Here is a 24,805-nt window from a genome sequence, read left to right on the forward strand (position 1 = left end):
CGGCCGGCCGGCGCGCCCTGCCTCTGGCTCCGTCCCGGCTCCTGCCTCCCGCGGCTCCCGCCCGGTCCTGCCCCCCTGCCCTCCCCTGTCCTCTGTCTCCTTTCCTCCCCGGGTGCCCCCCCCCCAGGGCCGCTCCGCAGAGCCGGGCAGCTCGCCCGCCGCAAAGCCCAGAGGGACGGCGGCGACGGGAGCCAAGCCCGCGCCCTGGGGGAGCCCAGCAGCACCCCGACCTCTGCGGGGGCCCTGCGGTCCCCTCTCCCCAGGAGCCAGGGGAGAAGTTTGGGAGAGAATCTGCTTTGCGGCAGAGGCGCCCTGCGCGCCAGCGCTCTGTGGGGGGGACTCCCGCCCCCTGCCCAGCGCACAGCGGGTCCCTGCAGAGGAGGGCGCACAGGAGGCAGCGGCTCTGCGGGGACCACCCCCCCCCCCCCGCACAGGCAGGTTTTACAGGAAGCACCTCCCCACCAGAGTGCCACCTGGCCTGGACCCAGGGGCGCCCCCATTTAGAGGCAGGTGGAGGGGTGGTCTGCCCAGGCTGCCCCCCCCGGCTCTCCCACCCCCCCTTTGTGGTGGGCGGGTGGCAGTGGGTACGGGGTCTCCCCTGGATGGAGCCAGGCCTCCCAACACCTCCACCAGCAGCCACAGGGCCCTCCCCGAGGAGCACCCCTTCGGGCCCCACCCCCCAAACCTGACTCTGGATGGACCCCATCCCCCGTCCCCCTCCCCCGGCCCGGGCCCATCAGGAAGCAGCAGAGCCAGTCACCTCCCAACGCCCCTGCTTCCTGCAGGCCGGCTTCTGGGAGCCGTGCCTCTCCCCGCCACTGACACCCCACCCCGCTCCAGGACCTCGGGGCCTGAGACCACTGCAGACCCAGCGGGCGTCCTGGGACCTGCTGCCCTGGCCAGGGTGTCGGGGGCGGGGAGCCCCTCCACAGGGACCCGCCGGCGTGTCCCCTCCCGGCCGGGGTCCAGGGAAGGATGCTCTCCCAGACCCCAGCGCACACTCGGGGGGAGGGAGGCAGGACGAGGAGGAGGCCCCGCAGGTGGGCTGGGCGGCCTGTGACCGGCTCCTCTCTCCCAGGCCCAGGACTCGGCGGCCACACTTGGTTGTGAGTTGGGACCCCCCGGAGCTGCCGCTGAGGAATCAGAGCCGGTGCCATGGAGTTCGTGATGAAACAGGCCCTGGGAGGTAGGAAGGAGGGGGGTGGGGCACGGTGCACCCAGCAGGCGGCAGGCCGCACACTCGGCGGCCAGGGTGCTGCAGGGGTCGAGCTGAGCGAGCAGCAGCGCCTCCTTGGGCCTGGGCACTCCCAGGGAGGGTTTCAGGGGCACGAGGGACAATCCTCCTGCAGGTGGTGGCCCCTCGGGGAGCAGAACCACCGCGGCTGGACCTGGGGTGGGGGCAGCAGGGGACACAGGGGACGGGGCTGGCTGAGCACAAGACAAGGGACGTGTCCCAGACAGCGGGGAGCCGCCCCTCCGTGCCCAGTGCGACCTCCTGTGTTTTGGGGGAGGGGACCCCTCAATCTGCTGACCCCCATTTGAAGTGCATCCTGTGCCTACAGGGCTCCAGGCATCCTCATGGCCGGAGACCCCGGCCCCAGGGGTGGGTGAAGAGGGGGCCCGGTCCACACAGAGCAGGGGCGCTCTGGTCAGCCAGGCGGTGGGCCATCCCGCGCTCCTGCCCGGTCTCCCGTGATGGGGCCCGGCTCCTGGTGGCCGTGACAGACGCTGCGAGGGCATCTCCCTTGGCCCCACCCTGGCCTGCTGCCGTCCACTGCGTGGCATGAGGTGCCGCTGCTGTGTCGGGGGGGCCGGGAGCTTGCCCGGAGGTGGGCGCTGCCGTCAGGGACGGGGTGAATAGAGGGGCTCGCATGGGGCATGTCTGCTAGAGAAGTGACGTGAGCAGACACGGGGCCTGGCCCGGGCCGCACGCCCCGAGACTCCAGGGTCAAGGATAGACAGGCTCCAGGCTGCGTCTAATTATAATGATGACGTCACCGGGACGGGATTCAGGACCGCGCAGCATCCTGGCACCGGGGCCGCGTTCCGCCAGCCAGCGCAGGCTGCTGCAGATAATTAATGAGGCGGCTAATTCGGGCCCAGAGGTGGGCTCGTAGGAAAACCCAAGTCTCTGATGTGGCTGTCGACACGGCGGCAGTGAGCTGGGTGCCTGCCAGCCGCATGCCCTCTGCGTGTGTCACCCAGAGTTTCCCCTGCGGCGGCGATGGGGCGCCCCGGAGGGTGTGGGAGCTGCGAGGGGGCGGCCCCGGGGTGTCCTGGCTGCCCAGTGCTCCCGGACATTCGCTGTCCTGGCTCTGGGGGGCTGGGGCTGCGCTGGCCTCCTGGTGAGACTGGACTTCTGTCCTGTTTGCCGCCCCTGGGCGCGGTGACAGCGAGACGGGCAGAGACCAGGAATATTCCGAGGGAGACAGACGAGCCCCAGGCACAGAGGAACCTGCAGGACTGACCCGGAAACCGTCAGAGGGGGTGAACCCAGAGAAGCAGGGACAGGGATGGAGCCGGAGAGAGGAGCTACGGAGCAGAAACGGGGGGGAGAGAGAGAGAGAGAGAGAGAGAGAGAGAGAGAGAGAGAGAGTGTCAGGAAGTGCCCCAGGACGTGCGAGACGAGATGGAGGGAGACAGATGCGAGACAGACAGCAGCGAGGCTTCTGGGAGCCAGGCAGGGGCGCCAGCTGCCCGAGCCCCGGGGGAGAGACGGCGCCTGGACGCAGGCTGAGGACCCCGCGGAGACGGGGCCGGGGTGTGCGAGCAGAGAGGGCTGAGAGGGGCCACGGGGAAGGACAGAGACAGACAGACACAGGTGCGTCCAAACAGGAGTGGAGGGGCAGAGACCCGAGCCAGCTCCTCAGGCAGCCGCAGCAGGAGGGGCAGGACGCCCTGCGGCCGAGGTGGGCGCTGGCCACCTGAGGCTGTGCCCAGGACACACTTCCAGCGCCTCCTCCCCTGCCCGACCCCGTGTCCCAGGTGACCGCCTGGTGGGGACCTGCAGGAGACGGGCGGGGGGGGGGGGTGACTGCGGCCCCCGGTGCACTGCTGGCTCTGCTGGGCCTCGTCTCTCGGGCTGTGGAGGAGCCGGTCTGGACGAGCCGGGCCTGGCACGCGGCAGGTGCCCTCCGTCTGTGGGGCCTCACACCTCTGGCACCTCTGGCACGGCCCTGGGCGGCGAGCAGAGGGACCCAGGTGCCAGCACATGGACTGTCCGGGCCTGCCCACCCCAGCAGGGCCCGCAGCACGGACTGTGGCCTCGTGTGGCCTCCTGGCGCCACGCTGTTTCTCGAAGGGCGGGGGCAGCTGTGGCCGGGGAGGAGGAGACGGGCACCGAGGGCCGCCCCCCCGAGACGGCAGGGTCGGCCCAGACACGCCAGCCGCGGCCCCGGAGTGGACGTGGGAGGCGCACACGGTGTCTCCAACGCAGCTGGAGGGGACTGGCAGGGCCTGTGGGAGCATCTGCTCTCGGGGCCTGACCAGGGCTCCCCGTCCCCTCCAACCAGCAGACGTGACCCCAGGCACAGCCGCTGGGCCTGCCCCGAGGCCAGGGCGCCGAGGGGGAGGTGGCGAGAACGCTCCTGGGCCAATCATTCAGGAAGGCTCCGCGAGGCCAACTTCCCGCCACCCCACGGCGCCTTAGACAAACGCAGATTCACGTCAGCCCAGGCTCAGTCCTGAGAAGGGAGGAGGTGCCCCCGGGGCCGGGCCTCGGCTCACGGCCGCCTCCCGCTGGGCCTGGCATCCATCACTGACCTGCAGGGTCCGGCCTCCAGCGGATAATTTGAAGGAACTGTTTCCCCCGAGGCCAGGAAGTGCGCCCGGCCTGGAGCGACTGGGCAGAGCGTGGCCTGTCAGGTGAGCGTGGCCGGGTCGACGCTCCTCAGGCCCAAGCAGGCAAAGTGGCTATTTTGGCCTCAAAGCCCCGGTTCAGGCGTCTGTGCCGTCACCCGCCTCAGGGCGACACGGTCTGTGTCCAGAACATGCCCAGGCCTTGGGGCCTGTGGGGGTGGGGGAGCAGGGCGGGCTTCCTGGAGGAGGGGACGTCTGAGCTGGGCTCAGGGCCCCCCTCGCCGAGCCCACGGCAGCCGGGGGTCGAAGGAGAACTTTGCAGGACCTGCCATCCGGGGCTCCGGGGCTGGTCAGTGCGGACGGGCCTGCAGGGAGTGAGGGCCCTGGAGGCACAGGCTGTTGTGTGTGGGAGGAGGAGGCACTGGGCTTTGTGGGGCTGGAGGGGCTGGAGGGAAGGACCTGCCTGCAGGCGGAGTGGGTGGGGTGCCCCGGGCGGCTGCTGTGGGGGGCTGGGCACAGTGCCAGGAGGGCCTCGGGGGCTCTGCGGCCAGGGGCCCCGACCCCTGTGGGTGGTGGGCCATTCACTCTCGGCCAGGTCGCCCTGGGGTTCCGTGTCCAGACCATGACAGCCCGAGAGAAGGGAGGGCGTGCCCACCCAGGGGCTCCCACAGGTGGGAGGTGCTGGGGTGGGGAGGGCAGGGGGTGGTCAGAAGGGGCTTCTGTTTGCCAGACCCTCGGGGAGGGAGCCACCGGCCACTGCTCGCTCGGCCGTCTCGGGGGCCAGGAGGTGTGGGAGGGGGGTCAGGAGGGTCAGGTCCCCCCGGTCCTGTCCCCTCAGACAGGTGCCCAGGCGGTGAAGGGTGGTGAGTGAATGGCAGAGAGAGAGGCTGAATGGAGGGACAGGCGACGGGATTACTCCTGTCCCTGAAGCCCGGCCACGCCATCTGCTGCGAGCTTGTCTCTGTCGGCTCACTAATTGGCGTCTTCATCTCGCCTCCGTCTCTGTGTGTCCTCTCCCCAAAGCCAAGACCAGACGCTCTGCCTACGGCCACAGGCGGGCGGGGCCTCTGAGGTCAGGGCGGCCGAGGGGAGGGGCTGTTCCCAGCGGGAGCCCCCAGGCCGATAACAAAGGTTTGCAGGACCACAGAGGGGTTGGTGGGGAGAGAGCCTGACTCCCGCACTTGGAGTGGTGAGTGGCTTAAAAGCTGGGGAAGCATCCCGTGGGGGCAGCGACCCTCGACCTTCCCTCAGGTCACCTTCAGGAGGCGGGGCCCTGGGGCCCCCCTCACGCAGGAGGGGTGGGCTCGCCTGTGCTGGCAAGGACGGCGGGCGGGCGAAAGCAGCTTCCTTCTAACCAGGCCGTCCTTGCTGGCTGGTCTGACCTTGGCCGGCAGGGAGGGGGTGGACGAGCGAGTGGGAAGCTCTCCTCGGAGCCTCGTTAGTTCCCCACCCTGGAGGGCCCCTCCCGTTACAGGGCCCGGGGTGCGCGCCCTGCGGGGGGCGGGGTGTCTGGTGAAGGGACTTTGCCTCAGCAAGAGGTTTCCTGTTCCCGGGGTCACACCTGACCCTCCCGACTGCGCCCCTAAAACGCTTCCTCGGTGTCACTGAGTTTCGTGGGCCGAGGGATCGCTCACCCTCTGCGTGGAGCAGACGTGCCCTTTGACAGCTTCGCTTCAGCTCTAGTTGTCAGTCGAGGCCGCAGCCGCGTCGTCGGGGCCCTCGCCTTCCCCGGGGCTCTGCCCGCACGCGCCCCCCCTTCCGGCTTGTGGCTCAGATCCGGAGGACTGTGTTCCTCACACAGAAAAATCTTTCAATCTTTGCATTCAGTTTTATTAGAGACATTTACACACGGTTATTTTTTTTACCGTGAGAGTGAATTTTCCCGTCATTAACATGGTGACTGTTCAGCCCTGGCCGGTGCGGCTCAGTGGATAGAGCCTCGACCTGAGGACTGACGGGCCCAGGTTTGATCCTGCTCAGGGCACAGGCCCGGGCTGCAGGCTCCATCCCGTGTGGGGCGTGCAGGAGGCCGCCCATCAGTGATTCTCCCTCATCGGGGATGTTTCTCTCTCCCTTCCTCTCTGAAATCAGTAAGAGGAACAGTTCACTGCAGGGAATTGAAGTTCTGAAGGAAAGTGTGAAGAATGACGTGGAAAGTGGAGGCACCGTGCCGTCCTGGCCACGCCTGGCTGTGTGTTGTGGACAGTGTTACAGATGCCCCCCACCCCCCCTGCCCTGCCCCCGGCCGTCACCATCCATTGTCTGGGGCCCCGTCTCCCCTCCTGCTGGATCCTTGGGGACCTTCTGAGGGGGGCATGCGAGGCCAGGGGCGTCTCTGTTCGGCTCTCACGCGTGTGTGGGCGTGAGGCTGGGTCACGTGTGTGCTCCACCCCAGAGGTCGCACCGCCCTGCCCCTGTGAGAGGGCCCTGGGGGCTGGAGGTGGCGTGGGCAGGCGGGAAGGGCTCGGTAGTCACAGGCCTCCTGGAGGGGTGAGCTGTGGCAGGCCTGTCTGCACCCCACCCCAGCGGCACCCTCTGCAGGGAGGAGGGCGAGGGGGTGTCAGGACGCACAGGAGCGAAGGGTTCTCTCATAGCGAACCTCCACTTCCTTAGAAGGAGCCCACGGAGCCCGAACTCTGAACAGCCGACTCCTCGCCCGGCACGGCCCGGCCCCCCCCCCGCGCCCCCTCAGCTGAGTGTTGGGGTCGTGCTCACAGAAACAAACTGCGGGATCTTCCTCTTTCCCTCCCTCCCTTCATCCGTTTTCCAACGGGCGGGCACAGGTGGTCAGGCTGTTCTCGCGGCAGCCATTTCCCACGCGTGTCCCCCGGATCCGCTTGTCTTTCCGCTGTCCTTCCGTCCCCCGGAGCCGGCTGCTGTCGCGGTGTTTCAGGGTTGAATTGTGCGCCTGAGCCCGGCTTCTCCCCCAGAGCGGGAGCCGTGGGGAGCGGTGCGCAGGCGTGTTCCCACGCGTCCTGCTGACCTGGGGGCGTCCGGGACGCCAGTCCCCGTGCTGTTGCCGGACGGGCGGAGGCTCGGACCTCGGTTCCCAGACGTTGGCCACGTGGTCAGACTCATGTTCTGACTCCTCTGCCTCGGAGCAGTTCTGCCCGGGCCCCTGGTTCCGCCCGGGCCGTGTGGCACGGCGGCGGTGTCTCCGAGCCTGACCTGTGCTTCTCCCCTTTATTGTGATAACGACACAGAACACACAGCCGCCCTCAGAGCCCGGCTCAGGGGCAGAGGCTCCATCGCCCCAGGGCTCTCCACCTGCCCCATCGCACACGGATGCCCCGCCCTTCTGTGGGTTTGACACCCCAGGGTCCGTGAAGGACATCACGCAGGCCCTTCACACGCCGCCTGTTCACGGAGCACGAGAGCCGTGAGGCTCGTCCACGTTGCAGCCGGTGCCACTTCTTCCTCTCCGGGGCCGGACGCCATCCCACCCGGGGCTGGACGCGCCCTGTCCACCCGCCGTCCGCCGGGGCACGGGCTGCTGTGAACACAGGTGTGCGAACATCTTCCACGCTCTGCACCGAGGGCCGCCCGCTGGGCCACGCGCTGCTTCTGTATGTAATTCTTTTGAAAATGTTTTTATTTATTTCAGAGAGAGGAAGGGAGAGGGAGAGAGAGAAACATCAAGATGAGAGAGAATCGGTGACCGGCTGCCTCCCGCAAGCCCCACACTGGGGATGGAGCCCACAGCCCCAGGCCGGCTCCCGGACCCGGAATCAACAGTGACCTCCTGGCTCCCAGGTGGACGCTCAACCACGGAGCCACGCCGGCTGAGCTTCTGAGTTTGCCTGCTCTCCACAGCGGCTGCCCGGCTGTGCCTCCCCGGCACGTGCCGTTGGCGGTGTTGTGTGCCTGTGAGTGTCCGTAACAGCCACTCCTGGTGTGCGTGGCCTCTCGCTGGGGGTGGACTGGCCTCCAGGAACATCCCAGTGGCCTCTGAGAGGAAGTGCCGGTCAGGCGTGGGCCCGGTGTGGCCACGATCTCTTTTCTATCCTTAATCATGTTCACACGTGGGGCTTCCTCCTCCTCCTTTTCCCAACACGGCATCGCTGGGATCCTCGTGTCCACCCCTGCCCGTCACGGCACACACGGCCCCTCACGCTCACGGCTGCCTGGGCGTCCCTGCCGCGGCGCCTGGTGGCCGGTGCTCACGCGGCCACGTGCCCAAGGTGTCACCTCACCTCCTGTCACTTGCCGGGGCCGTGGCGGCGTCTGCAGCTGTGTGCCCACGGAGGAACGCGTGTTTTCCTGGCACGGGCCCGGGGCAGGTGGCGGGCGGAGGGCTCTGTGGGAAATTCGGACCCTCCCAGCAGGCACGAGCGAGCCGCGCTTCCCCGTGGTGGACGTCCTCACAGACCGCCTCCCGCCTGCGGCCTCCGCGGTGTGGGCTGGGCTTGTGTTCAGCGTGAGGCGGGCGGGAACGGAGCTGTTGGCCGAGGGAACCTCAACACCTCGGGGCCGCTGTGGGAAGACTGGCCTTCCCCACGAGTTAACTTCGCGGCTTTTTAAAAAGTCAGTATCCTGGCAGGTGTGGCTCAGTGGATAGAGTGTCGGCTTGCGGACCAAAGGGTCCCGGGTTCGATTCTGGTCACAGGCACGTGCCGTGGTTGCAGGCTCCTCCCTGGCCCTGGTCGGGGCGCGTGCAGGAGGCAGCCCACGGATGATGTGTTCCTCGCACATCGAGGTTCGCCCTGTCTCGTCAGAGTGGCTGAGGGAATGGCCTTTGAATTCCACATTCCCGTTGTTTACGCACCTCGTCTCTCCAGAGTTTGCTGTTCCCCCGGGTCCTTCGGATCCTCTGCACCGATGAGCATGTCCTTTGCCAACAACCGTTTGCTTTTCATTCGTTAAGAAATATTTTTTATTGGTTTCAGAGAGGAAGGGATAGAGAGAGAGAGAAACATCCATGGTGAGAGCGAATCATGGATGGGCTGCCTCCTGCACGCCCCCCACTGGGGATCCAGCCTGCAACCCGGGCCTGTGCCCCGAGCGGGCGTCGAACCCTGACCTCCTGGCTCGTAGGTTGGTGCTCACCCACGGAGCCCCGCCGGCCGGGCTGCTTCTGTCTTATTGACCTTCACGCCTTCTCTTGTCTTGCTGTGGTGCAAGGCCTGGGTCCTCCGGGGGAGGGGGCGCGAGGGGCACCCCTTCTTGTGACTGAGCCGCGAGAAAGGCGTTCAGGACCTCACTGTGGACTGTTAGCTGTAGGCGTGCGAGGTCCCCTGACAGATGATGCATTTCTCTGAAACGTAAAAATTCTTTATCAGCCGGATATTTGCTGAGCACCTTCCGGGCACGGGTCCGAGTCCCTGGGTTGTGGGGTTTGCGCCTGCCTCCCCCACACCCGCCAGAGAGGAGGCCGGCGGGCTCTGGCCTCGTTACCAGGGGAAATGTCGGGAGAATGTGTAAGTGACTCCGTGACCCAGTTTCCCTTGAGTCTTTGGCCCCAGATCTGCTCTGCAAAGCTGTGCAGAGGTGGCTGAACCCGGACCCCAGGCGCTCCGTCGGCCTGGACCCGTGCCCACGAGGCCCGCGGTGACCGGGTCACCTGGACCTCCTCACACCCCATGAGCCACAGAAGTTCCTGGCGCCAGAAAGGCCCCCGGGGGATCGGCACGGCCCAGAGCCAATCCAGAGCTGTGTTTCCCGCCAACGGCCGGTGGCTTCCCGGCCGGCGCCCTCTGCCCACACGGCGGTCAGGGACTCTGCGTCTCCGCCTCAGGGTGTAGTCCCGAGGCGCGTGCTGGCAGCCGCGGGCAGCACTCATGGGGGCGACGCGAGGTCAGAGGAGGGGACGCCCTTCAGAGACGGAGGATCCCAGTGCGTGGGGGTGGCCGGCCCTGGGAGCAGTGAGCCGCCAGCCCCTCCATCCACGGTCCTCTCCGCGGTCCTCCTCCAGTCCTTCCGGGGGCTGGGCCGTGGCCGGACACAGGCCCCAAAGAAGACACACACCTGCCCGCTCCGGGGGCTCACGTGCACACTCACACACACACACATGCACACACACACACACACACACACACACACACGCCTCCTGCTTCCTACACAGGCCCGTGCACACACACTGCCTCCCGCCCCCACAAGCCCACGCTCCCCGTGTGGACAGAACCGGTGAGTGCTGGGCGGCCCGTCTGAGCAGGGCCTCCGTGGTGGGGCTGCCCCGACTCGCCCGCTTCCTGTTCCAGGGGCCACCAAGGACATGGGCAAGATGCTGGGGGGCGACGAGGAGAAGGACCCTGACGCGGCCAAGAAGGAGGAGGAGCGCCAGGAGGCCCTGCGGCAGGAGGAGGAGGAGCGCAAGGCCAAGTACGCCAAGATGGAGGCCGAGCGCGAGGCCATGCGGCAGGGCATCCGCGACAAGGTGGGCCTGAGGGGTGGGCCGGACAGCTGGGTCCCAGGACAGGGGACTCTCCCAGGGACCTCACCACTGGGGGTGCAGGACCCAGCTTGGGGGCTGGGGGCCTGCCCTGGACACAGGGATGCTGCCTGGGTGGGGCCTGTGGGCTGGGGGGCCTCTCTCCACCCCCCTCTTTTTCAAAAATTACATTTTTATGGATTTAAGAGAGGAAGGGAGAGAGAGAGAGAGAGAGAAACATCCATGATGAGAGAGAATCATTGATGGGCTGCCCCCTGCACGCCCTGCCTGGGGATCGAACCCTGACCTCCTGGTTTGTAGGTCGATGCTCAGCCCGAGCCAGGCCGGCCGGGCCCACCCTCCTCGTTAAGCTCCAGGGGACAGAGCTTGGACTGCGGCTCAGGAGCCGTGGGAGCTGTCCCCGGGGTGGCCGTGCCCTCGGTCCTTCCTGCTCCCGACGCGGAGCCGTCCTGCCCTCGTGGGTGGGGGCTCCCAGGCGCCCCTGGGGGTGGGGGCTGGGTGGGGGGCCGTGAGCCTCCGAGGGATCTCCATGGTGCCCGGCCCCGGCCCCGCCGAGATGCCTGGATGCCTCGGTGTTCCCAGTGAAGGGCCTGGCACGGAGCCGGGCCTCGCGGGGTGGGGGGGGGGTGCGGGGGGGAGGGGGGGGTGCGGGGGGGCGGGGGGGGAGGGGGGGGTGCGGCGGGGGGGGCGGGGGGGGCAGCCTCTGCGCCCGTCAGTGGACACGGGGGCCACACACCCAAAGGTCCTTCCTGGCACCTGCAGGCGCAGCTCACAAGCCCCGCCCCAGACGGCGGCTGCAGCCCGGAGCTGTGGGGGAAGAGCCGGGACAGGCTGTGCCGGGGGCTCGGGGACTGGTGGGGAGACGGGACCCGATGGGGGTCGTCAGAGGACAGGGAGTCAGAGTCAGAGACAGAGACAGAGTGAGGAGCCAGAGGCGGCGGAGGGTCTCACAGGCCCAGGTCTGCCCCTCACGCTCCAGCCTCCAGACCGTGGCCTCTCCCGGGAGCACTCACCTCAGCAGAGGTGCCCCTTGACCTGCTGGGGCAGGGCGCCCCTGGTGGCCAGCGTGGGCTTAGAGCCTGGCACCTCCTTGCCGACCCCCACGGTGACCCACGGTGTGCCCAGGTCCCCGGCACCGCCCAGTGACCCAGCGCCATGACAGGTGGGCAATGGCCCGTGACCGCTGGTTGGGTCATGGCTCCGATTCTCACTGTCCAGCAGCATGGCGATGCCCCTCCCAGCCCCCAGGGGTAGGTCACCAGGGGTCAGCGAGGACGGCTGGGCGCCTGGGTGGTCAGTGCCCGGGGAACAGCTGTGACGTTCACCTGGGCTCTGGGCATGGGAGCCGCAGACACGCTCCCAGCCAGGACACGTGGGGCCAGGCTCTGAGGTGGAGCCGGCTCAGGAGCCCCTCCCCTTCGGGGTAACCTTGACCCTCAGGTCAAGTCCAGGGTGAGTGGCCTTGGCCTCAGAAAGCCCTCGAGCCTCCGGAGCAAATGGGCTGGGTCCTTCCGGACCCCAGAGGGGATGCCCCCGAGGGTGCTGGCCCACAGGTCCCCTCCCAGCCCCTCGTCAGGGTCTCTGCTCCACGGGCACCACATCCTCCGTTACACGTGTGTTCCCGCCGCCACCCTTGCTTCAGCGAGCACCGCGTGCTCCGGGGCACGTTCCCCTCTGCTGTGTGGGTGTGGGCTCTGGGCAGCACAGCCCCTGGGTGGCCCCGGCCCACGCGTGTCCCCGCCACGTGCACAGCGTCCTGTGGGGGAGGAGGCTGCCGGGCTCCCTGCCCTGGGCTGGAGGGAAGCGCTCGGGTCTGACCTACTTTCCGGCGGCGTCTCTCTCCCCCACGCTCTGCTCCACTGGCTCCCGCACACGGCCCTCCCGCTCGGCGCCCTGGGCTGCCTCCCCGTCCTGCTCCCCTCCCCGGGGAGGTCCCCCCAGAGCAGTGACTCAGGAGAGGGCTGTGCTCGCTGCACCCGTCCCAGGGGAGAGCCTGGGCCTGCCGCCTGCTGACCCCATGTCAGTGCTCAGTGGGGGGCCCTCTGGGCAATGTGCCTGCCGCTCCAGACATTCTGGGGTGCCCACTGCCCCTCGGGAGAGAGACCCTCCCGGAGGTCGGCTCGGGTTCGGGGCTCAGAGGGGCGCGGAGCCGCACAGGAACCCAGCCCTCGCCCCCTCCAGCCGCAGGCGCCCTGATCCCAGAGCCGGAGCGTGGCTTCCTCTCCTAGTCCCCCTGCAGAGGGCAGCCTGCTCCTCCCTGAAGCCACCCATGCACCCCAGGGAGGGGGAGCTGAGGGGCCCCCAGCGGGGGTGGGCAGTCAGCCCCCCTGAAGCAGCGGGACGGGCTGGAGAGAGCTAATGAAGAGAGATAAGGGGGGAGGGGAGAGGAGGGCCCCCCCCCACCGGTGCAGAAACCCCCATCAGCAGGCCCTGCAGCCTGTCAGCAACTGTCAATCACTGACCCCGCACCCTCTCCCCATCATCCCTCTTTAGAACTTGTGATCCAGTGCCTTAGGCCTGACCGAGGGGCACCCCTCCCCCAGCCTTGGCGGGTCCTAGCTTAGTCCATGGATGACCCTGTCTCCCCAAAGCCACGAGGCCAGCATGGCCCTGCCTGGCTCCCAGCAGCCCTGAGGCCGGAGGTCCTGTGGGCTCAGGTCTGTCTGTGACCACAGGCTCCCCTGGCCAGTGCTCCGGGGGCGGGGGCACCGATGGGTCCGGCAGGGGGTGCGTTCCTCCCAGAATCTGTGCTCAGTCCTGGAGCCTGCAGGCCAGCTGTGCTCCCTTGAACCTTGTGGGGAGCCCGTCCCCCACCCTCGGCAGCCCTTGGGGTCCCGGGCTTGTGGCAGCATCACTCCCACCCCCTCTCCGTGTGCAGGGCTTTCTCCTGGCTCCTCTCTTTGTCTTGTAAGGAAGCTGCCTGGACCAGGACCCAGGGCTGTCGGGTTCCTGTCTCTACCGTAACTACACCTGCAACGCCCCGTTTCCCACTTAGGTCACGGTCTGAGGTCCCGGTGACAGGGTTTGGGCGGGAACACCATTCAACCACTACAGCGGGAGACTTGGGTAGGGGGGAGGCCTGGCGGGATCCCCCGGCCCTCCCCGCTGGGGAGCCCCCTGACCCCGCTGTCCCCACAGTACGGCATCAAGAAGAAGGAGGAGCGCGAGGCCGAGGCCCAGGCCGCCATGGAGGCCAACGCGGAGGGCAGCCTGACGCGGCCCAAGAAGGCCATCCCGCCGGGCTGCGGGGATGAGCCCGAGGAGGAGGACGAGAGCATCCTGGACACGGTCATCAAGTACCTGCCCGGGCCGCTGCAGGACATGTTCAAGAAGTAACGCCGCCCCCCCCGCCCCCCACCCCCCGCCCTGAGCCCCCTCCCCTCTTCCGAGGCCCCGCAGGGAGTCGGGAGCAGAGTGCAGCCCCAGCGCCCACATAAGCCATAGTCCCAGGTCCCCCGCCCCCTCGCCTCGGGAGCCTCCGCCCCTCCCCACCCCGCCATCGCCGCCGACACAGGGCCCCCTGTGGCCCGCGCCGGAGGCCGGGACAGCGCACCCCAGCTCCTCCAGACCCTCCCCCAGACCTGGAACCCCTACCGCTCCCGCCCTGCACCGCCCACCCCGCAGCGCCTGAGGCGCCCCCGAAAGGGCCAGCCCCCACCTCCCTGGGCGCTAGTCCCTGGTCCCCGCGTCGGTGCGCGCTCGTTCGGCCCAAACTCAGGAGCACAGCCATAGGGGAGGGGGGCGGCCGTGCTGGGGGGCGGGGGTGCAGCCCCCCCATGTCGGGTCAGCCGGGACCCCAGGACCTCCCCGGCACTGACACCTGCCCACGGCTGCCCGCGTCTCTCCGTCTGAACGCATCAGGTTCGTGCGTGTTCGTCTGTCCTTCCCTCTTCCTTGGCCTGCTGTCCTGCAAGGCTTTGCCGCTTATGAACGCCACGGCCCAGACTAAGGGAAACACAGCAATACGATCAGAGGGGACATCCCGCCCGAGTGTGCACAGAGCGCCCCTCACACACCCTAACAACTCCCGGTGGCCACCTCGTCTTCCCCGAGGCTGCTGGGGAAGTACCCGCCCCCTCTCACCTCTGATACCCTCCCCGGCAGCCGGCCCGGAGGGGACCCAGAGTCCCCCCGCCCCCCCGCCCTTGACAGCGGCGTCTGGAGGGGCGTCCTGCCCTCCTCCATCCCTTCCGCAGGGCCGGGCCCCTCCAGGGGCGGATTCGACAGACACTCTGACCCGCCCAGGCCTGGCCGCCTCCTTGCCCCGTCCCCACCCTTGTTTGTTGAATCTCAGGTAAATGAGGTCGAGTGTGTCTGGGGGTGTATCTGGCCAGAAAGCCCGCCCAGCCCTTTGTGTCCACGTCCGTTCATCATGTCCACGTGCTGTGGCCAGGGCGCGGCCTCCCGCTGTTAGAGAAGCCATACACGAGACTGCAATACCACCGCGCGCCGTCCAACGCGCCCCGCGCCCTGCGCCCGCCCCTCCCGGCTCCTGTCTTTCACTTACAAAGCCAGCTCAGAGCAGACACCCCGCACCCGTTCCCGCGCATGGGGCGCCCGGAGCAGCCAGCTTAGCTAGACCTCGGTGTCGTCGTCCGTCTGTCCTTGCGCGGCGCCTCCTCCTGCATGACGGGGCGTCGCGTGTGTCCTCTCCGGATGGAGTCACAGCCAATAAACACAGTGATTTCACGCCTGCTCGCCAGAGTCCTGACTCCTCTGGGAGGGGTGGCGGCCCCACGGCCCCACAGGGGTCCACACCCCCGGCCGTGCCAGCTGGGAGACACCCTCCCCTCTCGCTGGGCCACGGCCGGGTCTCCCCACCACCCTGACCGGCCTGCGGAAGGACGCACCTCCCTGGGGAGCAGCCAGGGTAGCCATCTAACACGCAGACTGGCCCGCAGCCACCCCCTCGCTCACACCGCCTGCAAGACCCGTGCGGGTTTTCCTTGCCCTCAGCCACCCCAGGCCCTGGGGGCCCAGGCCCCATCGCGCTGACCACGTCCAGGGCCCTGCGCCGCCCAAGGGTCCTGCCCCGCGTCTGTCCTGGGTCCTCAGGCAGGCCTCCGTGCCCTGCAGCTCGGGGTCCCACCCGCAGGGGAGGCCTGCCCCTCTGGGCTGAGGCCATTTGCGGTGCCGGGGGACCTGCTTGACCTTGAGCACCCCGACCCAGCCCTGAGGTCAGCCCTGCTGTCCTTCTTGTGGACGCCGCCCACGTCCCTCCCGGGCCCACAGCCACCCCGGAACGTGCCGCAGGCACTCTTGTCCCCAGAAAGGCCTGCTGAATCCCACTTTTGGGGGCCTCTCTCCAGGTAGGTGACGAGTTGGGGACACCTATGGTTTTCCTCCTGCTGCTGCTGGGCACGCAGGGAGCCCGGCAAAGCCGTCCAGTCTCCGAGGTAGAAAGGCCGCCTCGTCCCTGCAGGGGAGCCAGCACCGGCCCTGCCTCTGCCTCAGGCGCCTGGGAGGAACCCAGCTCTCCGCCCAGCACAGGGCAGGGGGCGTGTCTCCCATCCCCCTCCTGCTGCCTGGGGGTTCAGGGGGCTCGGGTCCTGGGTACCGCTGAGCCGTCCAGTGCACCCTCCACCTGCGGAGGGAGCAGCTGTTCACCCTCTTTCTCTGGATCCAGAACTCAGTCTTTGCAGCCGCTCCGTAGTTGGGCTCTACAGGCCGCCCCCTGCAGGCCGATCCTAGAAGGGCACCCACCATGCAGCCTCCCCGCCCCCACGCCCCGCCTGGACCCGGCTTGGACCTAAGCACCGACCCCCGGTGCCTGGGGACCTTCCCTCAACCCTGCCAGCCCGTCCTCAGAGCTGGCGGGCGGGGCCCCTCCGGTGCTGGGTCCGAGGGCTCCAGGGAGAGCCCGCCCTCATGCTTCCTGAGCCGGCTGTGTGTCCAGGGCAGTGCTAGGCGCTGCGGCCGTGGGATCTGGCTTTCCCGGCGGCAGGTAAACAAGACCGGGCCGAGCGGTGCCGTCCCGGGGGCGCGGGGCAGGGGGCGGAGAGGGCGGCGGGGCCCTGGCTCACTGGAGGGTGGTGTCCGCGGGGCGTCGTGGGAGACAGCGTTTCAGGCGGAGGAACGGCCAGGCCAGGGCCGGCTCCCGGGCCGTGACGGGGCCCTGTCCGGCCTGCTTGAGGCCACGCTGCCCGTTGGCAGCTTCTTCCCGTCCGGACGTTTAACTGCGGGACAAAGCCGAGCCCCGGGCGGTGCGGGGCTCCCTCCAGGGACGTCCCTCCCGGGGCAGGAGGCCCCCTGACGGCCCCTCCCCGGCCCGGGGCGCGCCAGCCCAGGAGCCCTGCCCTGGGCGGGCGGCCGGAGTCACAGCCGCCGGCCCCCAAGGCCGCCGGGACAGAAGGTGGAGGTCGGCCACGAAGGCCATGTGTCCGGTCTGCTAATCCGCAGCCAGACGGACCCTGCTGGGCACGGTCGCGGCCAGCGCGGCGAGCCTGGGTCCGCGCCACCTGCCGCCCGGGAGCCGGCCCTGCTCCAGGCGCAGGGTTCCCCTCGGCGGCGAGGTGGGGCCCCGGGCGGGATCGGCTCGGGCGGGGGCGGGGCGGCTGCCTGGAGGCTCAGCTAGTGCGTCCCGTCCGCGCGGCTCCGAGGACGGAGGCGCCTCGGAGCAGGACCCCAGGCCGGGGCCGCGGAGCTGCCGCGGGGAGGAGGTGTCTGAGCCGGGCGCGCGGGGCTCCGGGTCCCCTCCGCCTCTCTAGGCCCCGCCCCCGCCTAGCTGGGCCAATCGTGATTGGCTCCGAGGCCACGTGGCAAAAGCCTGGCCAATTGGAACCGGGAGTCGCCCACGCCGTCTCGGTTTCCCCGGAGCCGCGGGCCCCGGAGGCCGGTGGCGGGGTGGCTCGCGGGCCAGTGCAAGACTCGTCCTGGGCCGGGGCCGCGGAGGGGCCGTCCTTCGCCGCGAGCCGGAGGCAGCGCCGGTGGGGCCTCCCTCCCGCTGCCCGAGGACAGCCTGGGGGACGGGGGCGCACGCAGTCCCGGGGCCGCCGCCGGGTGGGAGGGCGCGGTCGGCCCGGAGTCCTGCTTCCTCGAGGGGGGCCGCTGAGGCCTGGGCACCGCCCTTAGCCCCGGGCGCCCGGGCGATCGCTTCCCGCCCCGAGGACGAGGCCTGGGGGCCGAAGGCTGAGTTCTACAAAATAAAGCAATTTCCTGCGCCCGAGGGAGACCGCGGAGATTTACGCCGAGCGGCGGGCAGAGGGCTCTGTCAGGAGGCGGGCCCGGCCTTCAGGAGACCCGGGCTGTGGGGTCGGGAGCCCGCGGCCCGGAGCTGGTGCGGGGCGAGCAGAGGGGGCTGCACACTGTATTCCTTGGAAAGGCACGTGTTAATGCTCTTTCCCATTGATTTTTAGGGGGAGTGTGCGGGAGAGGGAAAGACAGAGAGAAACACATCCACTGGTTGCCTCCTGCACGCACCCAGACCGGGCCCGGGCCGGGGAGGAGCCCGCCACGAGGTACGTGCCCTTGACCGGAATCGAACCGGACCGAAGGGTCCGCAGGCCGGCGCGTCCTTGGGGGGTTTGCAGCGGGAGCGCCTCGGCCGGTGCGTTCCCCTGTGAGGCTCCCGCAGTGTCCGCGGCCACTCCCACCTCCATCTGAGACGTCTCCTTAGAATCCTTCGTCGTTTTAACCAGTTGGGTTGTTGTCTTTATGAGAAAATTAATAGACTTCATATTGAGCAGTTTCAGGTTCACAGAAAAATCGAGTGGAAAGTACCCAGCATTCCCATGGACCCCCGACCCTCGTCAGCCTCCCCTGTGGTTAGCATGGCCTTAGTGCGAACCAACACTGAGTGTCACTAACTGAACTTCCGTTTTTCTTGCACATTCCGTGGGCTGGACAAGGGTGGGACATGGGTCCAGGAGATGTCACACAGACCAGTGTCACTGCCCTCGAACCCCTGAGCTCCGCCTGCCCCTCCCTCCTCCCAGACCTCCCGCTGCGCTCCACGGAATGCATAGCTTTTGCAGGACGTCACACAGCGGGATCACGCCCGGGTGGCCTTTTCTCGTTGGCCTCTGTCACTGAGTGACATGTGGTTAAGGTCCCCCTGTCTCTTCCTGCTGAATCACATTCCTTTGTCGGAGGTGACATAGTCCATCCACCTGCAGGGGACAGCTTGGTTGTTTCCAAGTTTCCGAGACTGAGTAACGCTGTTCTAAACATTTGTGAAACGTGTGTGTGGCTAGACGTTATTTGGATAAATACCAAGGACGCGGCTGCTCGGTCATATGGTAAGAGTAGGTTTAGTTTTGTCATAAAACGGCCGCACGTCACACCCCACCAGCACTGGGCGAGGTCCTGCTGCTCCACGTCCCACCAGCACTTGGTGGTGCCAGTGTCCTGGATTCTGGCCATTCTGACAGGGGTCTCATTAGTATAATCTGCAGTATTCCAATAACATGATTTTGAGCATTTATTCATGTGCTACTTGCCATCTGTGTATCTTCTTTGGTGAGGTATCTGTTCAGGTCTTTTGCACATATTTAATTGAGTTGATTTCTTATTTTTGAGTTTTGTTTTTTTAAAAAAATATATTTTATTAATTTTTTACAGAGAGGAAGGGAGAAGGATAGAGAGTTAGAAACATCGATGAGAGAGAAACATCGATCAGCTGCCTCCTGCACACCTCCTACTGGGGATGTGCCTGCAACCAATGTACATGCCCTTGACCGGAATCGAACCTGGGACCTTTCAGTCCGCAGGCCAATGCTCTATCCACTGAGCCAAACCGGTTTTGGCTATTTTTGAGTTTTAAGAGTTCTTTGTATACTTTGGATGACAGTCTTTTATCAGATACTAGTGAGGTTCCTTGGCCTGGCCTGTGGGGATCAGGCCGAAACCAGCTCTCCAACATCCCCCGAGGGGTCCTGGATTGCGAGAGGGTGCAGGCCAGGCTGAGGGAGGGGTGCACAATTGGGGCCAGGGAGATTGGCCAGCCAGGGAGGGACTGTGGGAGGGTTCCAGGGTGTGTCCCTGGCGATAGGCCAGACCCCAGCAGCAAGCTAACCTACCAATCAGAGGATCTGCCCCCTGGTGGTCAGTGCATGTCATAGTGAGCTGTTGAGCAGCCTTAGCATATTATTAGCATACTAGAGGCCCGGTGCATGAAATTCGTGCATGGGGGGGGTGTCCTCAGCCTGACCTGCACCCTGTCCAATCCGATAGCCCTCAGGGATGTCCTACTGACGGCTTAGGCCCACTCCCCGTGGTTCTCTGCTCTCTGTGGGGCCTGCCTGCTCCACACTGCAGCAACTGCCAAGCAGGCCCTGCTGGGTGCTGCCTGCAGGCTGCACTTCACTGCTCCCGGGTCGCTGAGGCTGTGCTGGGTGCTGCCTATGGGCGGCACTTGCCTGCTCCCAGGTCGCCACGGCGATTGCCAAGCAGGCCGTGCTGGGAGCTGCCTCCGCCCTGTCAGAGGCAATGTGGTTAATTTGCATATGCACTCCTGATTGGCTGGTGGGTGTTGCGAAGGTACGGTCAATTTGCATATTTCTTTTATTAGTATAGATTATGCTTTGATTGGTTGAACAGATGACCGGACACTTAGCATGTTAGGCTTTTATTATGTAGGATCAGTGATGTGCAAATATTTTCTGCCTGTCTGAGGCTTGTCTTCATTCTCTTAACTGTCTTTCCCAGAGCAGAACCTTCTGCTTTAATGAAGCCCAGCTTACCGCTTTTTTCTTTCGCACATGTGATGTTGTATCAGAGACCTCATTGCCAAACCCAAGGTCATTTGGAGTTTCTTGTTATCTTTTAGGAATTTTATAATTTTGTATTTTACATCAGGTCTGTAATCCATTTTTTTATTATTTTAAAATATATTTTTATTGATTTCAGAGAAGGGAGAGGGAGAAACATCAATGATGGGAGAGAATCATTGATCCACTGCCTCCAGAATGCCCCACACTGGGGATCAAGCCCACCACCCAGGCATGTGCCCTTGACTGGAACTGAACCTGGGACCCTTCAGTCTGCAGGCCAACGCTCTATCCACTGAGCCGCACTGGCTGGGCAGGTCTGTAATCCGTTTTGAGATGATTATTGAGGAAGGCGTGAGGCTTGTTTGTTCTTTATTGTTTGAAACCGTTGCTGCAGCACCACTTGTGGGGACGACCGCCTTTGTGGGTCTTTGGGGCGTCTTTCTCTGGCCTCTCTATTCTGTTCCTTTTACCGACACCACCCGCTCCATCGCCGCACCTCAGCCTGGAGCCGGGCAGTCCAATCTATCCTCCGACCTTGTTCTCCCCCTCGTATTGTGTGGGGGCCAGCTGGGCACTGACTTTTTGGGGAAAAGCACTTCGTAAGTTACATAAACACCTAGTCACTGAACTGTACACTTGAAACTAATATATTGTACATCACCTGTAATAGAAAGTTATTTTTAAAACTAAGGGTTGTTTTTTTTTTTTTGCCCTAGCTGGTTTGGCTCAGTGGCTAGAGCTTCAGCTGCAGACTGAAGGTCCTGGGTTCAATTCCAGTTCAAGGGCATGTACCTCGGCTGCAGGCTCACTGCAGGCTAGATCCCCGGACTTTGGTAGGGGTCGGGTGCATATGGGAGGCAGTCAATATGTCTCTCTCACATTGATGTTTTAGAAAAAAGAAACTAAGGTTTTTGAGCCTAGGCCAGTGGTCGGCAAACTCATTAGTCAACAGAGCCAAATATCAACAGTACAACGATTGAAATTTCTCGAGAGCCAAAAACCGACTTCTGCACATGGGCCACGAAGTTTCAATCGCACTGTATGTGCGCGCCCGCACGTGGTATTTTGTGGAAGAGCCACACTCAAGGGGCCAAAGAGCCGCATGTGGCTTGCGAGCCACCGTTTGCTGACCACTGGCCTAGCCCTCTCCCCTCCAAGTGGTCGGATGGGAATTTCATGTGAGCATGATGGGCCCTGGACCCCAGATTAAAACTATTCTCGGCATGGGGGCTGCTTTGGATGAGCTGAGCCTTGGCATCGAGTCCTCCCCAATGTGTGGGCACCGCTCCACCCCCGCAGGCCCGAACAGAACGAAGAGGCTGAGTGGGAGGGGCTGCTGCCCACCTGATGGCCGAGCTGGATGCAGGCTTCTCGGCCCCTGGGTGCGCGGCCTGCGTCCTCCTGGGATGCTGGGCCTCCACATCCTGTGAGCAAACTCCTCGGAGAAATCCATGTCCACAGAGCGTGTCTGTGTATCACCCCTGCCTGCCGGCTGGCCTCCCGCCAGCCAGCACTCACCGCCTTCCCCGCCAAACCGCACCATCCCCGGGCCCCTTGACAGCACTCTGCGTCCTAGGTGCCACGTGGAGCCACGTGGCGAAGGCCTGAACCCCGGGATCCAGACCGGGGCGCGCAGCCTGGTTTCCCACGGCAACCTTAGACTCTTACAGATATGGTGGAGGATAAGCCCCCAGCCTGCGAGACTGAGCTGTTTCCTTTGCTTTTATTACAAGCATATAATATTAATTGGCAAAACACTGAATACAAGCTTCACTGTCATAAAATCAAAACATTTAAGCAATATTCCAAAAAAGATTTTAGACAAAACTAGCCACCAATAGTACAAAAGTTACACACCAACACAAAGCATAAAAATGTAAACTTTCAAATTAAACAAAAATATGCATCCGCATTGCCACCCCATAACCCATGGCAGCCGCGTCGCCACGGGCGGCAGGCTCCGCCCGAATCCGCACCGACTGGGAAAACGTGGTTTTCTTACACCCAACAAGCTGTGGGGACAGACACCTGCCCCTCCAGGGACACCCTGATGTGGGGGCGTGGCCCTCCCTGCCCGGCAGCGCCTCACGGGAAGGTGTGGCCTGGACCTTTTCTCGTCTGCTCATCCCAACGCCTTCCGTGTGCTGCAAGCCGAGGCAGACACACCTTTAGGGCTAAGGGCACAGGTGATGTGTGGGGTGCACATGGGTTCCCGAGGAGAGAGAGAAGCTGTTGTCTGCACTAGCGTGATTGCCCATGTTGAGAGCACATCCAACATCGACAGACGTCATGGAGATCAGCTGTTTGCCCCTAGACACTCAACCCAATGACACTTGGGTCAGCGGCACAGCCGCGTGCTTAGGCACCGGACGGTTGGAAGGACTCCTAACCAGGCCGCCCGAGGGCTTGGGGCCTGGGACTGCACCTCACACCTGGGCTGCCGAGGTGTGTGTGCGTGCACGCCAGGGCCTGAGCACGCGGGGTCGGTGCGAGGCCCACACACACGGCCCGTCTAGATGGTGCCACAGGCCCGCGGCCGCTTGCCTGCCGGGTCACCTGTTTGTAATATTGCTGACAGGCGATGCGTAATCCCGAGAACAGCATTCTTATCATAACAACGAAAAAGGAAAACCCAAGTAGCTTAGTGTGCAGGTTTGGAATCCCACGTACATTCCCGTCCGATTCGACGTCGGTAACACGTGTGGAGCCTATTGCACAAAAGCATAAAAGCATAAACAACGCTCCTCATCGCACAAACGGAAACAGGACGACCCCCGAAAGCAAAGGAAGAAGCTTGCAAAACATCCCTTTCACCTTATATGCCTGTAAACAAAGCGGGCACGGACCAGATGACTGATGGGAAAATAGGATAGAACGCTTAAAATAGAATAAATAATTTTATAAAGTTAAGTTTTCTTTTTCAACCCCCCAAACCTTAAATTCCATATTATATATTCTATCTGAATTTTCTGTTTTCGTGAAAACCGCACGGTGAGTCCCACGGCTGCTGAGGGCGCAGGCGCTGAGCGGCCGTCCCAGCCGCACACACGGGAGGGAGACGTCACGGGAACTCCGCCTGGGAAACCCCGAGGCCTGCCACTCCGGCCGCCTCTCACGCAGGAGAAAGCGACTCAGCCTCCCGAGCCGAGGCCACGGGCTGCAGTCCGACCAGCAGGTCCCGCGTCTGTGTGAACAGTCTCACGAGGAAATCGTAGAAAAATAGGCTCTGCTGCTGGGCTCCCCGGGTCCTGCGGCCAGAAGAGCGGCCGGCCCGCCGCACCTCTCGGCGTGTCTCAGGTATCAGCTTAGCACCATAGCAAATGCAAATTCAAGTGGTCGCACCGAGCGACAGGCCACAACGTGCGTCGGGCGGCTGCAGACACCATCGGCCCAGTCTGAGTGGGAACCACGTTTCTGAAGGTGGACTCACGCTGTTCACCCCTCTTCACCCCCGGGAACCCCCTCCCCTGACGCTTGGAGACCGCACGGGGGTCCTGGGTTCGACAGATGCGCCAGCGGCAATGTGTGTTTTGAGGTAGACAGGTCATGGTTGCTCACACACATCCACTCGCCAGGCCTCGGAGAGCAACGGAGAACCGCATGGATGAACAGGACGGGGCCATGGCTGACACAGCGATTCGACCAATCCCTAACAACGGGTTTCGATGGTTTTAAAGGCCTTACGTTAAAATTGCCTGGACTGAATTAATTTGGAGATTTTTCTTTTTGCTGACGGCTCATCAGTAGCTGCTTCTGAGCCTTGTGTACATGGAACAGGAAGCAGCAGCCCACGAGCCCACAGGTCTGGAGCCAATCAGAGAAAATTCTAGTCCCTGAAGTGAGGACTTCATGGGAAAGCCAGCCCAGAGGCAGGGTGGGTGTAGGGCCAGGACCACAGGCCTGAGGGGCAGGGACGGTGGGAGGGGCAGGGGGACCTAGGAGTGACCATGAGCCCAGGACCACACTGACACGGGAACGTGACCACGGGAACGGGCCTTTCTCCCCGATCTCGCCTTCAGCATCCCAAGGGACTGTTTTAAAGGAACACGTTTGTGTGCTGTCAAATGTTTTTTCTCTGATTCCACAAAAATATGAACGCTTGGGTGGAGAAAGGGGTGAGAAAGCGAGCGTCCCTGGGGCTGGGTTTGGGTCGCTGAGCGCTGTCCCCATGCCCGGCCCTGGTGCTCGGGGAGAACCACCGGGACCGGCAGGGAGGGCGGGCACCCCGGCAGCGGGGACGAGGGGTCTGGGACTCCCTGTGGCCACCAGCTCCCTCTCCGCGGGCACGGGGCAGCGGGAGGGAGCGTGCTCTGACGATGGCGCCGTTCAGTGGTCAAAGTGACTTTACTGAGACGGCTGTGCACACAGGGCCAGGCCCGGGTGCCGGCAGGCGCACGGGGGCTCCCTCAGGTCACGACAGGGACACCAAACCCCGCGGGAACCGCACTGTGAGTGGCAGCCTCTTTTGTTTTGCTCTTGAAGCAAATCCTTCTAGATCTCCCGGGAGCTAACGGCAACAAAGTCATCACCCACCATGAAAACGCTTTTCAGTGACTTAGTGAGGACCCAACCAACACACGCGTGTTTTTATCATGAACCCTAACTCATGAACGGAAACGACGGAGACTGTGGAGACCTGGGGAGCCGGGGAGGCCGCGGGTCCGTGAGCTGAGGGTCGTGAGGGCCGGTAGCCGCGGGAGCCGTGAAGTGTGTCGCCACCTGTCACCGTGCTGCTGGTAGTGTCTCGTCGAGTGTGAACTCTCGTACAAAAGTGATAAATACTCTCTGTTCAGAAGTCTGGCCCCGGGCCTCGGGTCCGCGCCCGTGCTCCGTGCCCGGGCCGTCTGCACGTCACAGCAGGTCCATCTTGGGTCTGTAGTGCAGCAGGAGGGGCGCCTTCTGTAAGACA

The 24,805-nt window shown here is 64.8% G+C and overlaps 2 protein-coding genes across 3 annotated transcripts in view; one reads left to right on the top strand and one right to left on the bottom strand.

The window, feature by feature from the left end:
- The first annotated feature begins 9,935 nt into the window (after nt 1–9,935).
- On the top strand, nt 9,936–13,629 carry CPLX1 (complexin 1). Its single transcript, XM_079772557.1, has 2 exons — nt 9,936–10,171; nt 13,325–13,629. Exons 1-2 carry the CDS (start codon nt 10,010–10,012, stop codon nt 13,520–13,522), a joined length of 360 nt encoding a protein of 119 aa, XP_079628683.1. The 5' UTR covers nt 9,936–10,009; the 3' UTR covers nt 13,523–13,629.
- A 7,974-nt stretch (nt 13,630–21,603) lies between these two features.
- PCGF3 (polycomb group ring finger 3) overlaps nt 21,604–24,805 on the bottom strand; it is a 28,629-nt gene continuing 25,427 nt past the window's right edge. For both annotated transcript variants that reach the window (XM_079775226.1, XM_079775224.1), the window contains one exon: nt 21,604–24,795. In XM_079775226.1, coding sequence (XP_079631352.1) covers nt 24,748–24,795 — 48 coding nt within the window. In that variant the 3' untranslated portion in view covers nt 21,604–24,747. The remainder of the gene's footprint in view (nt 24,796–24,805) is intronic.

Source organism: Cnephaeus nilssonii (assembly GCF_951640355.1).
Source record: "Cnephaeus nilssonii genome assembly, chromosome: 1".
NCBI lineage: Eukaryota > Metazoa > Chordata > Mammalia > Chiroptera > Vespertilionidae > Cnephaeus > Cnephaeus nilssonii.